The 13,153-nt window shown below is 47.5% G+C and overlaps 6 protein-coding genes across 6 annotated transcripts; 4 read left to right on the top strand and 2 right to left on the bottom strand.

Annotated features, from left to right (window-relative positions):
• Positions 1-1,711: 1,711 nt before the first annotated feature.
• E1B28_013319 (uncharacterized protein) lies at positions 1,712-2,773 on the bottom strand. The gene is made up of 4 exons (XM_043158466.1): positions 2,618-2,773; positions 2,463-2,565; positions 2,302-2,408; positions 1,712-2,245 (listed from the first exon to the last, which is right to left on the bottom strand). Exons 1-4 carry the CDS (start codon positions 2,705-2,707, stop codon positions 2,072-2,074), a joined length of 474 nt encoding a protein of 157 aa, XP_043003814.1. The 5' UTR covers positions 2,708-2,773; the 3' UTR covers positions 1,712-2,071.
• Positions 2,774-2,835: 62 nt separating this feature from the next.
• On the top strand, positions 2,836-5,174 carry E1B28_013318 (uncharacterized protein). The gene is made up of 7 exons (XM_043158465.1): positions 2,836-2,909; positions 2,962-3,033; positions 3,085-3,154; positions 3,217-3,541; positions 3,592-3,934; positions 3,987-4,174; positions 4,227-5,174. Exons 1-7 carry the CDS (start codon positions 2,867-2,869, stop codon positions 5,004-5,006), a joined length of 1,821 nt encoding a protein of 606 aa, XP_043003813.1. The 5' UTR covers positions 2,836-2,866; the 3' UTR covers positions 5,007-5,174.
• Positions 5,175-5,559: 385 nt separating this feature from the next.
• Positions 5,560-7,254, top strand: E1B28_013317 (uncharacterized protein; the record flags this gene model as incomplete). The annotated part of the gene is made up of 10 exons (XM_043158464.1): positions 5,560-5,615; positions 5,670-5,986; positions 6,058-6,096; positions 6,158-6,453; positions 6,512-6,538; positions 6,596-6,624; positions 6,681-6,729; positions 6,785-6,904; positions 6,957-6,999; positions 7,060-7,254. Exons 3-10 carry the CDS (start codon positions 6,094-6,096, stop codon positions 7,252-7,254), a joined length of 762 nt encoding a protein of 253 aa, XP_043003812.1. The 5' UTR covers positions 5,560-5,615; positions 5,670-5,986; positions 6,058-6,093.
• A 217-nt stretch (positions 7,255-7,471) lies between these two features.
• Positions 7,472-8,467, top strand: E1B28_013316 (uncharacterized protein; the record flags this gene model as incomplete). The annotated part of the gene is made up of 8 exons (XM_043158463.1): positions 7,472-7,515; positions 7,572-7,606; positions 7,663-7,724; positions 7,784-7,917; positions 7,988-8,046; positions 8,102-8,159; positions 8,217-8,334; positions 8,390-8,467. 8 exons carry the CDS (start codon positions 7,472-7,474, stop codon positions 8,465-8,467), a joined length of 588 nt encoding a protein of 195 aa, XP_043003811.1.
• Positions 8,468-8,745: 278 nt separating this feature from the next.
• On the bottom strand, positions 8,746-10,638 carry E1B28_013315 (uncharacterized protein). The gene is made up of 4 exons (XM_043158462.1): positions 10,614-10,638; positions 10,175-10,565; positions 9,127-10,120; positions 8,746-9,074 (listed from the first exon to the last, which is right to left on the bottom strand). The coding sequence occupies exons 1-3, from the start codon at positions 10,626-10,628 to the stop codon at positions 9,384-9,386; spliced, it is 1,143 nt and encodes a 380-aa protein (XP_043003810.1). The 5' UTR covers positions 10,629-10,638; the 3' UTR covers positions 8,746-9,074; positions 9,127-9,383.
• A 122-nt stretch (positions 10,639-10,760) lies between these two features.
• On the top strand, positions 10,761-12,782 carry E1B28_013314 (uncharacterized protein). Its single transcript, XM_043160829.1, has 6 exons — positions 10,761-11,098; positions 11,156-11,238; positions 11,292-11,670; positions 11,731-11,923; positions 11,980-12,535; positions 12,591-12,782. Exons 1-6 carry the CDS (start codon positions 10,964-10,966, stop codon positions 12,757-12,759), a joined length of 1,515 nt encoding a protein of 504 aa, XP_043003809.1. The 5' UTR covers positions 10,761-10,963; the 3' UTR covers positions 12,760-12,782.
• The last annotated feature ends 371 nt before the right edge of the window (positions 12,783-13,153 follow it).

Below are 13,153 nucleotides of genomic sequence, written 5' to 3'. Positions count from 1 at the left end.
GGGACAAATGAACGACACTAGTAGGTTGTAGCCCTCAGGTGAGGATGAAACTCATAAATCGCTTTGAACGGGAAGAGGGGGTTCGCTCAAGGATTTGTGATTCCGTTGGGCTTGTTTTCCGTTGCTTTGATGGAGGGTTCGTGGAAGGCACAAGCTTCCGGGCCGTCTTCGTGGCATGATGCTTTGAAGAACCATTGTAGGTGTTTTCTTACCCAAACATCTCACTGTACAAAAGGATATGATCAGCGGAAATTCCGGAACAGCTTTAGAGAACCCTAATGCGCGTACTCGGCCATAACTTCGTCAGTAACCAATCAATGAACCTTGTCCTGATACCGTCATGCTCCGACGAGAACATAGATTGACGATGGAGAACATAATATGCTCACGCCGGGGGACATAGCTGCAAACGCACCGAGGGCGGATCCGTACCTTGAATTCGGATATCGATATTAGCTTGCAGGGGGCGAAATCAGAAAAGACTTACGAAAATCCTCAGTGCTGAACCTTAGGCCGTATCCCTCCCATGAGCATCGTTGATCTTTAACATGTCCAGCCGTGTAATCAGCATTCATGTGAGCAAGAACGCAGTTCTCCTCTGAGCACCCAGATCCGCTAATTTGCCTTGCCGTATAAGCCGGCAGAACTCATGACGTCGGAGTAGTTAATTTCAATGACAGGAGGTAGTGCATCCCACATTTAACCCTTGTTCTAACCGTTGTTCCGTAGACTCGTAAAACGAAATCACAGGGTCGAATGGTGTATACCTGGAGACTGAGCGGATTGATGGAGTATGTAACAAGGAAACTCCTTTGGAACGCGAATTGAACGTACGACGAGGGTCGGATCCAACAGTCGAACTGTGATCCAAGTGTAGCTCGCAATAGGGCTCCCCGGTTCTCATGAAATCAACATCACTTCCACTTCCGCCTAGACCTCCCAGGTCCAAGGTAATCTGTACTGTTGGTAATTGATACATTGGCCGGAAAAGACGTTTCAATCGCAGACGTGTCCCCCTCGACATTGCTGTAGTTTAACTGTACATGATATTGACGAAATATCGATGGTGAGGCTACCTGAAGGTGAGCACTGCAACCCTCCAGTGTAGCAGCCACCCATATGAGATCTTGGCACTGCCATGAATCAATCAGTGGAGTTCTACTACAGGCCAACGCTTTACTTACTTCGATTCATGACGCTTCACTTCCCGGCTGGGTGTCGTTCTCCGCCGCAAATGAACCCTTTATACTTGCTTTATACATGTGGTCTATCGAACTGGCTTCCGAAGAATGCTGCGTTACTGTTTTGGGGGGGGGGGGGGTGTCCAGAGGAGAGTCTTACATATTCTTAATTGACAAGAATCATCGTCGCCACGTCGCGCGTCCGCCTTGTTTGTGTCCTTTCAGGGTACAAGTCTGTGAGATAATGACGCTGAGTGGCGCGGAAAGATGCGACTTCGGATGTGAGAGTAGAGTAACTTTGACTCGGAATAGGCTGCACAGGACGATTGAACATCGCACTACGCAGAAAGTTCCAGTCGAAGGACCAAAAAGGAACTGAGATTGGATCGTGAGTGCAAGACGCCATCCTTTGAATGAAGTACACTGCCCCAACCTCGAGGATGCAGTTCACTCCAGTCGATGCCGGCGCCGTGATATCCATCATATCGCATGTTGCTAACAATGCGATAAAAACGCTGATGCTTAGTTGGAGTAAACGAGCAGTAGATTGGTTGAGCTAAGGCACAGTGATGGGTACTGTGATTCTTGTCAACGGAACTGAGTTCACGATGATAAGGCAAACCAATATTAACATTAGGATACCCTGTATTCGATCCCACCAAAGGATAACAAGCAATATAATCGAGTCCTGTGGTCACAAGGAGTTTGACGTTTCTCCGCTATTTGGTGTACACCAAAAGGGATGAAATCTGAACGCGATGATTGAAGGATACTGGAGCTGAATGCCAACTGGACCTCCATTTCCGGGTGTGATAAGCGCATGATTTTCGAGAGGTGGCTCTGGGCTCTGGTCGGTCTGCTGTAATTCCCCCAGGAGGCCAAGTCCCCCATCAAGCCTTTGTTGTATTCTGAGGTTGTGTCTGGGCTTTTAACTTCGCCTGCAATACACTTATGACAGCGTTCACATTATCCTTCTTCTTCTGTATAGCGTCCTCCAGTGTTTCTAGGTTTGTTCGTATGTATTCAACCTTGCTTTTGTAATGGGATATCGCTTCTTCTCTTGTCTGTAACCTCATCGCATTAAGTGTCCTGCATGCGCACAAGGATAACGATTACTGACTTTCTTGACGAAGTAACCCGTCCCAATATCGACCAGAACATGTTCAGCGTTTGATATTTTCCCCGGTACGTAAAGAGAATTCGTTAACGGAACGAGAATGGGTTTGTCTATGAAACCGTATGAGCCAAATAACAATGGCTTTTCAACTAGTGCGCACAAACCTTCATTTTGGGGCTTCAATTCATTCACATTTTCCATGCATGCTTTGAATTTTGCCTGAGCTTGCTTCAATTGGGTGAATGAATTTGTGAGATGATTCAATTCCTGTTCAACGCTATCAGATCCGTGTAGACCATGAGAAATCGGGACAAGTTACTTCTTCTAATTGTCTGCGTACATCGCCAAGCTGGTTCATGTCCAGATCGGAGAGATTGATCACCTGCGGCTGCGATGAAGTTGAGGACATTGAGCAAGTTGCAAAGGAAGCCTTCGGACAAAAGGAGGGGTCCGAGGTCGAGCAGGTGTGACAAATAAGACCACTGTGTGACAGGCAACGCGACGCCAACGGATCTTTCGACGAATTCCCGCGCGAGTTTTTCCTTCTCGACCATCACTCCGGCCCTCGATGGACGGTTTTGACTCTAGACACAAGTCCCCACAAGATTTAGGTGTGCACATTCACTATTTTATGAGTCTCAAACTTCTTAAACGATCTACTAGTCGCGATTTTCCATGCCTCATTTCATCCTACCAGGGGTAATGTCATAGATTGGTCCTTGAAGGCGAGCGACGGTTCGTTTCAGTTCATTTAGCTAGACTCCCCCCTCTCTGAAATCGGTTCAGATATCGAACTCGATAATCTCGAGTTCAGCACGCTTCCTAGTGGACTACATCTGGTCGATCAAGACGTAATGTCAGTGCTTTCCGCGTATCCGTCGTGGCTTTCTGTCCAATGTTTTATTTGGATTGCTGCAGATACTTTTCGAACAATGGTCATCAAGGGATATGTGCGTTTAGGAGGGTAAAGACCGCCGAAGAGGGACAACGCGGCTTTCGTTTATCTTCCTTGGGCATCCTAGTTGCGAAATCTGCACGACCGAAACCTTGGTTACATATTTCTGCCCTTCAGGACCTCATTGCAATGCTCTATTCAAGAAATGAACTCTCCAACCCTCTTGCACCGTCCAAAGCAGACTGGGGCCCATCGCAACGTTATTTCGAAGCTCACAGGTTTCGGGGCATCGACACGGGAGGGGCAGGGGAAGGCTCATGGAAAGGTTGGAGTTATGAACTTGATGGGGTGCGCGATACTCTCTCAACTTAACTTCTACTTACTAAAGGGCTCTGCAGGACGACTCGGATCGTTCACATTCCAATCCAACCCTCCACCTCCCACATCTATTGCGTATACTTGGCCCATCGACACTCACTCTCTATAAACATGTTGTCGGCCGCAAGAGGATACTAATATACACCCTCCCACCTGTCGAAGCGGCGTGTATTCTTTGTCAGATAGCAGCAGACTTCTGCTACGAAGAACAGGTTGAACCATCACCTGAGTGTGCCAGCAGTAGCAGGCTTGGTCGTTTGGTTGGCAAGAATAGAGAACCAATAAGTGTGCTCGGAATGATAACTTTGTCCGACCTTGACAAGTTACAAGCTGAGACTCAGACAGGACGAGGTTGGATCGCTTGTGAGTTTTGTGTCGTTGACGATTTTCATGACGCTGATTTTCATCTCGGTAGGCACAACTGATGCCATTTTCCTCGAGAAACCCTCACACTACGATCTCTTAATTGATCTAACAACCTCCACGCCCAATAAATCGACACGCCCGACTTTTTATTCTTCACGAGCTACAGAACCAACCACCGCCAGAGGACCTACTCATCGTTTGTCAACCATCCGTTTCGCTTGGAGCGATGTAAAATTAGTGGGTTCGACGCTTTCCAGTCTCATGATCGTCTAATTCACCTTGTCCACAGTGGAATGAACTAGATCGCATTCTGCAACTAGACCCTTCATGTTCCCACCCCGGCGGTTGTTGTTCACCCTTAAATCCTAGCGATGCCTTAAAATCGCAATATGTCGCAGCTTGGACCGATGTTTGGCGAGTGTACGAAGATGTCTGCCTAGTCTGTGCTGGGCTTTGGATGGGATCGTGGCGCGGTAATTCGACTGCATCTTACTCTACGGCGAATGGTGCAAGAAATTGGGGTACCGTTCGCCTAGAAGGAGATGACGATCTCTCTTATGATGGACTCAGTGAGGGGGGGCAGATGCGTAACTTAGGACAAGGTATTGAAGGGAGGCCCGCGCCCGCGACCACATCCAGATCTATGCGACGTTCAAGTGCGATGTCTTGGTCCAGTGGCCAAGGGACAGTAACCTCCATGTCAACGAAAAGCCCATCACAAACCGTATCTGGATCTAATCCCAGTCTTCCTCCACACGCCCCCTCTCATCACTCTGACGAACGAGATGATAGCCAGTTACGGACAACCTTAGCCCTCCTTCAAACTTTCCATGCCCACACATTATTCCAATTATCAATTTTGGAATCGTTCCTTTCTGCACCCGAGGATCGTGACGGAAATAACATTGTGTTAACACCAAAGGATGTTCTTACCTTTGAACTTGGGCCGTATAGTACCTCTGACGAGCAATATCTGGAATGGCTAGCTCGGGAGTATGGGGGCGGCTCCAACATTATGATCAAGCGAAGTTGGAAGGATCTATTCGGGATAGTGTTTGGTTATGGTTGAATATTTGCATGTCCACGCATTGAGAACGAGGTGGAAGTGTTGGTGTCCAACGACTTAGATACTTATATCCCTTGTGCACGCGTTCAGATACCCAACCGATTTTGAAAACCATCTGATGCGATAAAAAGTTATGATGATATACATATATATTCACAATTTGCGAACACGACTTAAGAGTATGCTTCCATTGCTCTCAGCGCAGGTCTTTACAGCAATATAATGACCGATGGCATGAATGATAACGGTAGTGTTAACATGAGGACGCTGTTTACTATGTCGGAGAAAACACCTGCCGCTCTCCGGACGGACCGAATTCGGTTAGCTTTTGGAGTTGATGCAGTAACGGTCATTTCTGCTACGGTTCAATTCCTCCGCCAGCTCCTCCTTACATTTTTGCTGCGTAGAACCAAAAGTTGGTAGATACCATCGACCAAAAGTCCGGATTGAAAAGAAGCCAGTCAACTCTGGGTGTGTGGACCCATAAGCGCCCTAAATAACGTAATGCACCACGTGCGAAGTGGAATCGGAACAACGCATGGATTGATGGACCCAACTCACACTGCGTGCATCATGTCCTGAGGCGGTTGCCTGGACTGGACTTATAATACAGTAAGCCAACGCTCGCGCTATCTTCCTTCATTATTGAACTAAAAGCAACTGTAGATGCCTCGACATTGACACGGAACATTCCGTGGCGGGGTGTTCGGGTTTCAAAGAAATCTTTCCAGATGAACTTGATCTTCCCGTCTGGAAACAACATATAGACGCTGCTTACTCAACTCTGCTTCTTCTTCCATGGTGGCGACGCATGTCCTCGGATTCAATGGTTATAGCCTCGCTCTCAATCATTCCACACATGTCACGGACTCAGTTACTCCATATAACCCGGTTAACCCTGTCTCCTTTTTGCAGATCGACTTCCCCCATGTTCGATTCGAGAGGGAAGGTAATGATGCGGGAGTAACATAACATGTGCCTGTGTGAGTAAGAGGAAATAATTCTTAAAGCCCCATCGTTCTGTTACTAATCTTCCTGGTCAACCACCCACGAGTGTCCAACATCCAGTGCAACTGAGACTGGGAAAGATATGGTGAGAACGGTTTTTTGGTTACCGCCTATCTCGGGTTTCCCGTGCTAACTTTCACTGATAGGACGGAAAGACAAATATAACTAATGATGCTCACACACATCAGTTTGAGATGGCTCGCAGTACACCTTCCCCTAGCACCATGCCTCCACCACTCGCGAGTAGCGAGAAACGAACTGCCAGTAATGACTCTATCGGGGGGAAGACCGAGCTGTCTTCAATTGTTCGTACCATGTCTGTGCCGCCATCCGAGGCTGGCGAAACAAAACCAGACATCATTCAAGTCGAAGAGAAGGGAGAAGAACCGCAGCCTGTAATAGTAGACGGTGGGACTCGAGGATGGTCAACAGTAGCAGGATCGTTAGTACAGGCTCGTTGAAGTTACGTCGTTACTTACTCACCGTTCATCCATTATTAGGTGGTTCGTCCTCTTCAGCAGCCTTGGGTATGTTCTCCAGTCGGACGATACGCGTATGCCACTTACCGTTCAATTTTCCTTTAGCTACTTGTACTCTTGGGGTGTCTACCAAGGTAAGCCAAGTGTTGACGGGAATATCACTACTCAGGATTGATCCATGTTCCTCAAGACTACTACACACGAATATACCTCCCGTCGTCCAGCACCAGCAGCATTGCGTACGTTTTTCACTGCGTTAACAATGACGAGGGGCCTTTCTGACGCCACGTTTAGATGGATGGGAAGCCTTCAATTGGCGCTACCATTTCTGTTAGGTCTACCAGCGGGACGGCTGTTTGATGCAGGATATGTACATTCCGTCATAAGGGCGGGATCGGTGCTTTTCATTTTTTGGTGTGGTACCCAGCTACCATTTGCAAAATCTTGCTTACTGACGAAAGGCTAGCCTTTATATGCTTTCCCTCACAAAGCCGGACCAATATTACCAGGTATTTCAGACTCGCCTTTGTGTTTTAACTCCTCATATAGATACTCTATGCATTCCTTAGGTCTTTCTAACTCAAGGTCTCGGTATGGGTATTGGCGTCGGTTGTATTCAGCTGCATGCGACGACGATCGTGAGCAGGCACTTCACTCGCAGAAGAAGCTTTGCCTATGGCATCGCCTTGACTGGCTCTTCCGTTGGCAGTATCGTTTATCCAATCGGTTTGTCAAGATTTCTTTTCCTTGACGCCACATCTTGATTTTTCCTTTTACATAGTCTTGAAGTAAGTAGGATATGCGTTCTCGTTATTAGAAACCGAGAAATGACATCCTACCAATAGTCGTCTAATCTACTCGATTGGCTTTCCGCAAGCAGTCCGCGCGTCAGGATACATATCGCTTGGTGGCCTGGTAGTGGGAAATCTTCTCATTCGGTTGCCGGCTAGAAAGCTCCCGCCCCCGCGGAAAACACCTTTCATGAAATTCTTCAAGGATCCCGCATTCATGGCCTTTGTAATCGGGTAGGAGACTTTTCCAAGACGCTTCTGTGATTTGCATTGACTGAGCTCATCCTCAGGGGGGTTATCTCATTCTTTGGCTTTTTTTTCCCGAGTGAGTCATAATCTTTCCTCTTCGACGGCAAAGCCTCACAACTGACCTCGTGATAGTCATCTATCTCCAACTTTACGCAGTCCAGCAAAACATTGACTCAAGCTTTGCATTCTATTGTGTCCGTTCATCTCGGTTCTGCGGGAATTCGATATTATGCTGATTAAAGACATTGAACAGATCGCTGTTTTGAACGGTTCTGGTGTGGTCGGACGTTTGATAGCCAATTACTTGGCGGATGGATTGGGACTGTTTCCCGTTCTGGTTCCATGTCTCTTCACTACCGCGGCACTCATCTGGGTCGTATTGGCAGTGTAAGTTGTTCACGATCATCGTTATTCGATTCATGTCGAGATTGAAATAATTGACATCCCCCTCCTCCAGCAAAAATATCGCGTCGTTAGCTGTGGTCGCAGTCTTGTATGGAATATTTTCAGGAGCTTGTATGTTTTCTCCTCCCAAGCCACCTTATACCCAACTAATCACCGGGTATTCTAGTTCTATCTTTATCCATCACAGCTACCGCGGTGTTGTCAAAATCTCCATCTGAAATAGGGTGAGTCTCTTCTCGATATGAACAACCTTCTCTGTGAGAAGTCTCAAACTTAATTAGGGCACGAGCTGGTGTGTGTTTGGGCGCTGTTGGCTGTAGTATCCTCGTCTCGGCACCACTTCAAGGAGCAGTTTTAGGAAAAGATTTTGCCTGGATTAGATCGGTTGCGGTGTCAGCCGTGAGTGGCATCCTTCACCACGCAAAAGTTGATCACTAACAGATAACCCTCGTAGTCATTCATGTTTGTTGGATCCTTCTTAACACTCGCGTCAGCCTATTTCTATCATACCGGAAGACGGGGACCTTCGTAAATGACAAATTCAAGAGCACGTATATGGTTGGACTAACGGACTGCCAGCCCGTAGTTTAAGTTACTTACAGTAGTACGATACAAGATATATTCTGTTTCTTTTGTAAAATAATATCATAGTACTCGGATGAGACCGTGTTGTAGAATTCTTTAGCCATATTAGATCCTCATATTAGACAGCATGCTTTCATGAGCGAAATGAGAAAAATATTTGTATTTACAGCCATAAGTACAGCGTGGAACCATGTCATGTATCAAACGGCGTTTGTCGGAAAGCCGAGGGGGAAAAGTAAGAATATGACCGAAAAAGTAACACAAGGGGGAAGTATCAATTATCCATATCGTGAATCATATGAGAACTGTCTAAAGGATGAAAGTCAAGGGGTCAGGAACATAGGAGGATGAAAAGTATCCAAGTTGCCACAACCGCCAGATACACGTCGTTCCCGTAAAAAGTCTTCGCATCAACGAAAGAGGCTGTCCAAGTCCGCCAATCTCTGAGATATAGACAAAACCGGTAAAGGACGAGGTAATTGGAAGGTTTGTCCGTTTTCACCGTCACCAGATCAGGAAGCCAGAACGAGTTGTTAACAATTACTCATTTTCATCTATCAGAAGGTGAGTTAGGGAAGATCCGCGGTTTTCATGGTTTTCACATACCTATAGAACATTCAAACACGCAACTCGCTCCAAACCCAACTCCATATCCAGGAAATCCAGTGAGAGTGAGAGAGAGTGAAGAAAAGAAAAGAGTCGGGTGGATGAACTGACAACCGGAGACAACCGTAATGAAGCGATATGATGGCAGGTGTGATGATATGTTTGGGGGCTGAAAAGACAACTCCCGAGAATATTCGGAACGCTTCATCGGTATATTGATGACAATGGCGACTTGTAACGGCTCTCTGACCTTGAACTCAAGGATCGAGTTTTTCGCCTCGGGCGAGAACTCGTATGGCCTTACTGTCCGGACGTTTGACCCTCTCCATCATTGTCAAAACAGCAGGAGAGCGCTCAACAAGGCCTCCCCGAAGCTTGTCCACATCCGCCCTAGAATTATGGGGAGGACCACCACGACGTGCGGGTCCTTTGATGGAGACACGCTTGGGCTTTTCATCCTCTGAGGACGAACGAGCGTGATTATTGGGATTAGGCTGCATCGCGGTAGGTTCAACCTTGAGAACCTCTAGGCCAGCTTTAGCAGCCCAGTGGGCGACCTGAACGCCGGCAACGCGGGGCTCATGTTTGTTCGCGTGGAAGGGTGAAGGGCCAGGAACAGGTGAAAGCATACTGTTGTGATTGTCTTGAGAAAGTTTGACGGTAGAAAATTGTGGCGAGCCGATGGATGGGGCACAAGTGGCAAGAACGACTTTGGCGTTATTGACGGACGGCAAAGTTTCTTTAGCGTTGTCCGCTTCCCATCGAGCACAGCAGATCGTCTTACGGACCCATTCCGGGGGACTTTGAGGGGAACTCTTCTCGTCTGCTGATTTGTCGGCGAAATGGATTTTGTCCCACAATACGAATGCATCATCCTGCTGAACTCTAATGCGAGGATTACTGCCAACTTGCGCTTCAAGGATGCGAGAGGCAGCTCTGGCTTTCTGGGCGACCGAGTTATTGCCCTTCTTTAGAAGGTCAAGCGAAGTCAAAGCTAAAGATCGAGTCAGCTTCGGTTCTAGATCTTTGAATCGAGACATGATCTCACCTTCAAGTGGTACGATAACCACCTCATTCCTGCCATTCCTGCTCCATTTCTTCAGCTGGTTTAAAGAATGTACCAGCACACTGGCATCAACCACAATAATATCCGCATCCTTTTCCGACTCCTCCCTGGATTTTCTCCTATTACTTCCTGCCTCCGAAGGAGCCTCTCGCACACCAATCGCCTGTGCTTCGTTCACTTTCTTTCGGCTGTTGGCATTCTTGGGAGAGCTGGGAGCTTTCTTATTGGCTCCTGAAGAATATAGATTGTTGTTATGTTGAGTATATCGTCGATCTCTCCAATTTCCCGAGGAGGCGCCTTTCGATAGCGACTTCTCAAGTTGTTCAACTTGGTGACTGAGGAAAGCAGCGCCTAGGGCTCGAGACATGTCGAGCTAGATAGAACTCAGCGTGGAGTGGACAAGTATCCGCTGGCCACACACCTTTGTCTCTGTCATGATGGTTCAAGATGAGTTACACCCGCCTGACAATAGCGGTGTAGTACGGAGTCGCAAGCACTGCCCCTGTTTGCTGACTAACCGAGCGATGGTTTCAAATGGTGGCCCGCTGGAAAGTATTAGTACCGTGACATTCAATACTCTCCGCCTTTTCATTGATAGCTCATCGCTTTCGTTCCGTCTGAATTATCACACACACAAGGGATTTATTTATTGGGAAGGAAGGGTTTCTTGGGAGGCTCCCTATCTCTGGTTCCTAGCAAACCCGAAGTCAACGTCACTAGTCAAACAAGACTGACAGCTGGAACGGCCCAGAATTCACTTCCATACGAATAATGGCAGAAACTCAAGACGAGGAAAAGGGGCAACTTGAAGTCTATCGGGTTGACACCGCTCACAATATCCGACCACCCGATGAGCACACCTATGTCAGTCCAGCGATCTCGGGGTTCATGGATTCTCGGAACCTTGTAAGTCGGTGTTCATTCGAAGGGACAACCAAGGAGGAAACTGACTCAGGAACATAGTCCCTCGATGAAATAGAACGATCCGCATTCTTGATTCCACCCGAAGTTGACGACTCTTTTCCTCTTACACACTACTTTATATCGTATGTGCAGGCACACAATGTTATGATGTACTCATCCAAGCCTTTCAATACAGGTCGTCTCACAATACGTATTTACTCTCTGGACAGCTCATGGGCCGCTCCTCAGCCGCCTCATACTCACATATCATCTCTCGAAACGGTCGTTGTGTTGAAATAGACGTTTGGCCAAGCTCCAAAGGTCTTATCGTCACACATGGGCATACTTTCAGTAAGAGCGTCACCTTCCGTAGTGTCTGCGTTGCCATCGGCAATGCAGTACGCGAGGGAGATTGGCCCGTTCTTGTTAGCCTGGAGTGTCATGTCGATATTGCAGGTCAAGCAGAGCTTGTACAGGTCATGAAGGAAGTCTGGGGCAATAAGCTTGTTCACGGAAAGCTAGGGGATCTTGACTTCGTCTCACCGAAAGATGTCCGTGGCAGAATTTTACTCATGGTGACCATTACCTCAAACCCGCTGTTTCCCTACTACAGAGTTGACATGGATATTATTCAGGTCGAATACTGTCCTCTGAAAACCTGTCCAACAGAGGATTCATCCTCGTCTTCATCATCATCATCGGACGATGACGATGATGCTCCCAAGCCAGTAACGGGGCGTGAAGCCAAAGGTCTCATCTCGGATGACCTTGCTGAGATGGGTTTTTACGCACGAAGCATGAAGCCCCAGAAAGACTGGCTCCATCAAGGTATGGTACCTATATTACTCCCTTCCACCGTTTTTATACTGAACAATGAATCAAAGACCTTACAGGTCCACGAAACATCCTAATCAACATCTCAGAGCCCTCCCTTCTCTCACTACTTCCAGCCTCGCTCCTCCATTTGATCGTCAACGCCGAGAGGTATCTACATCGAGTCTACCCGAGCGGTCTACGCATCACATCTAAGAATATGAATCCACTCACGGTCTGGCGCAATGGCTCCCAAATCGTCTCTCTCAATTGGCAAAAGTACGACAAGGGTACGCAATTTAATGAGGCTATGTTCGTCGGCACTCCTGGATGGGTTCTCAAACCGAGACACATGCTCAGCGGCGGGGGTGACGCGGATAAGGGAACGAGAAGACGTGTATGTTTGAGTGCTGAGATTATTGGGGTTAGCGGATTGCCTTGCCCAAGCGGTGATGAAGGGAGTTCCTTCCATGCGTATGTCGAAGCAAAGCTGTTCCATGCAAAGCAAAATCAGAAATGGAAATCCAAGTCAGTAAAAAGCAACGACGTTGTGGGCGTAGGGAGTGACGCCATGTGGAACGAACGATTTGAGTGGGTGTTTGTAGAGGATGAACTGGCGTTCATTCGGTCTGTTTTTTATTTTACTTTTTGTTGCATTTTACATGATGCTTACTCTCTGTAGATTATCGATAAAGGAAGATAAGTTCGGCAAGGATACACCCCTTGCTGTGTTCGTCGGACGGCTCCAGTATATTCAACAGGGTTGGAGATTTATCCGTATGCTTCGAATGGATGGCAAAGCTTCTGGTGGCAGGGTACTAGTGCATCTTTCTTTGGCATATGTGGACTAGAATGATTAGAAACGAAAGAAAAGACAATCCCGGTATTTTCCCATCCTTTTCTAGCCCCGAAATCTCCCACTTTTATTTGCCCGAAGACTTCTCTAGAGTCTACGACGCTGCAAGGTGTAATTCAGTGTACAGTTGATACTCGGCAGTGATGAAGGGCGGCGTACTCTTCCTCCTCTTCCTCAGTGCTTTTCTTTGGTGTTTCTTCAGGCTCCTGCTGTGAAACTGTAGACACCGTTTCGCTCAACTTGATCCCCTGAGATGGCTGGCGTCCTCCAAAACTTGCTCATGCAGCTGGAGGTCTAGGATTGCGTTTCGGCAATGGGAGTACGGTTGGCTACAGTAGTAGACCCGCTCATCTATGAAGGTAGACAATCAAATATGTTTGGCCGGGGGT

The sequence above is a fragment of the Marasmius oreades genome, chromosome 9 (assembly GCF_018924745.1).
Source record: "Marasmius oreades isolate 03SP1 chromosome 9, whole genome shotgun sequence".
In the NCBI taxonomy this organism is placed as follows: Eukaryota; Fungi; Basidiomycota; class Agaricomycetes; order Agaricales; family Marasmiaceae; genus Marasmius; species Marasmius oreades.
The sequence above is the reverse complement of the archived record's forward strand: the minus strand, read 5'-3'. Positions and strand labels throughout refer to the sequence as shown.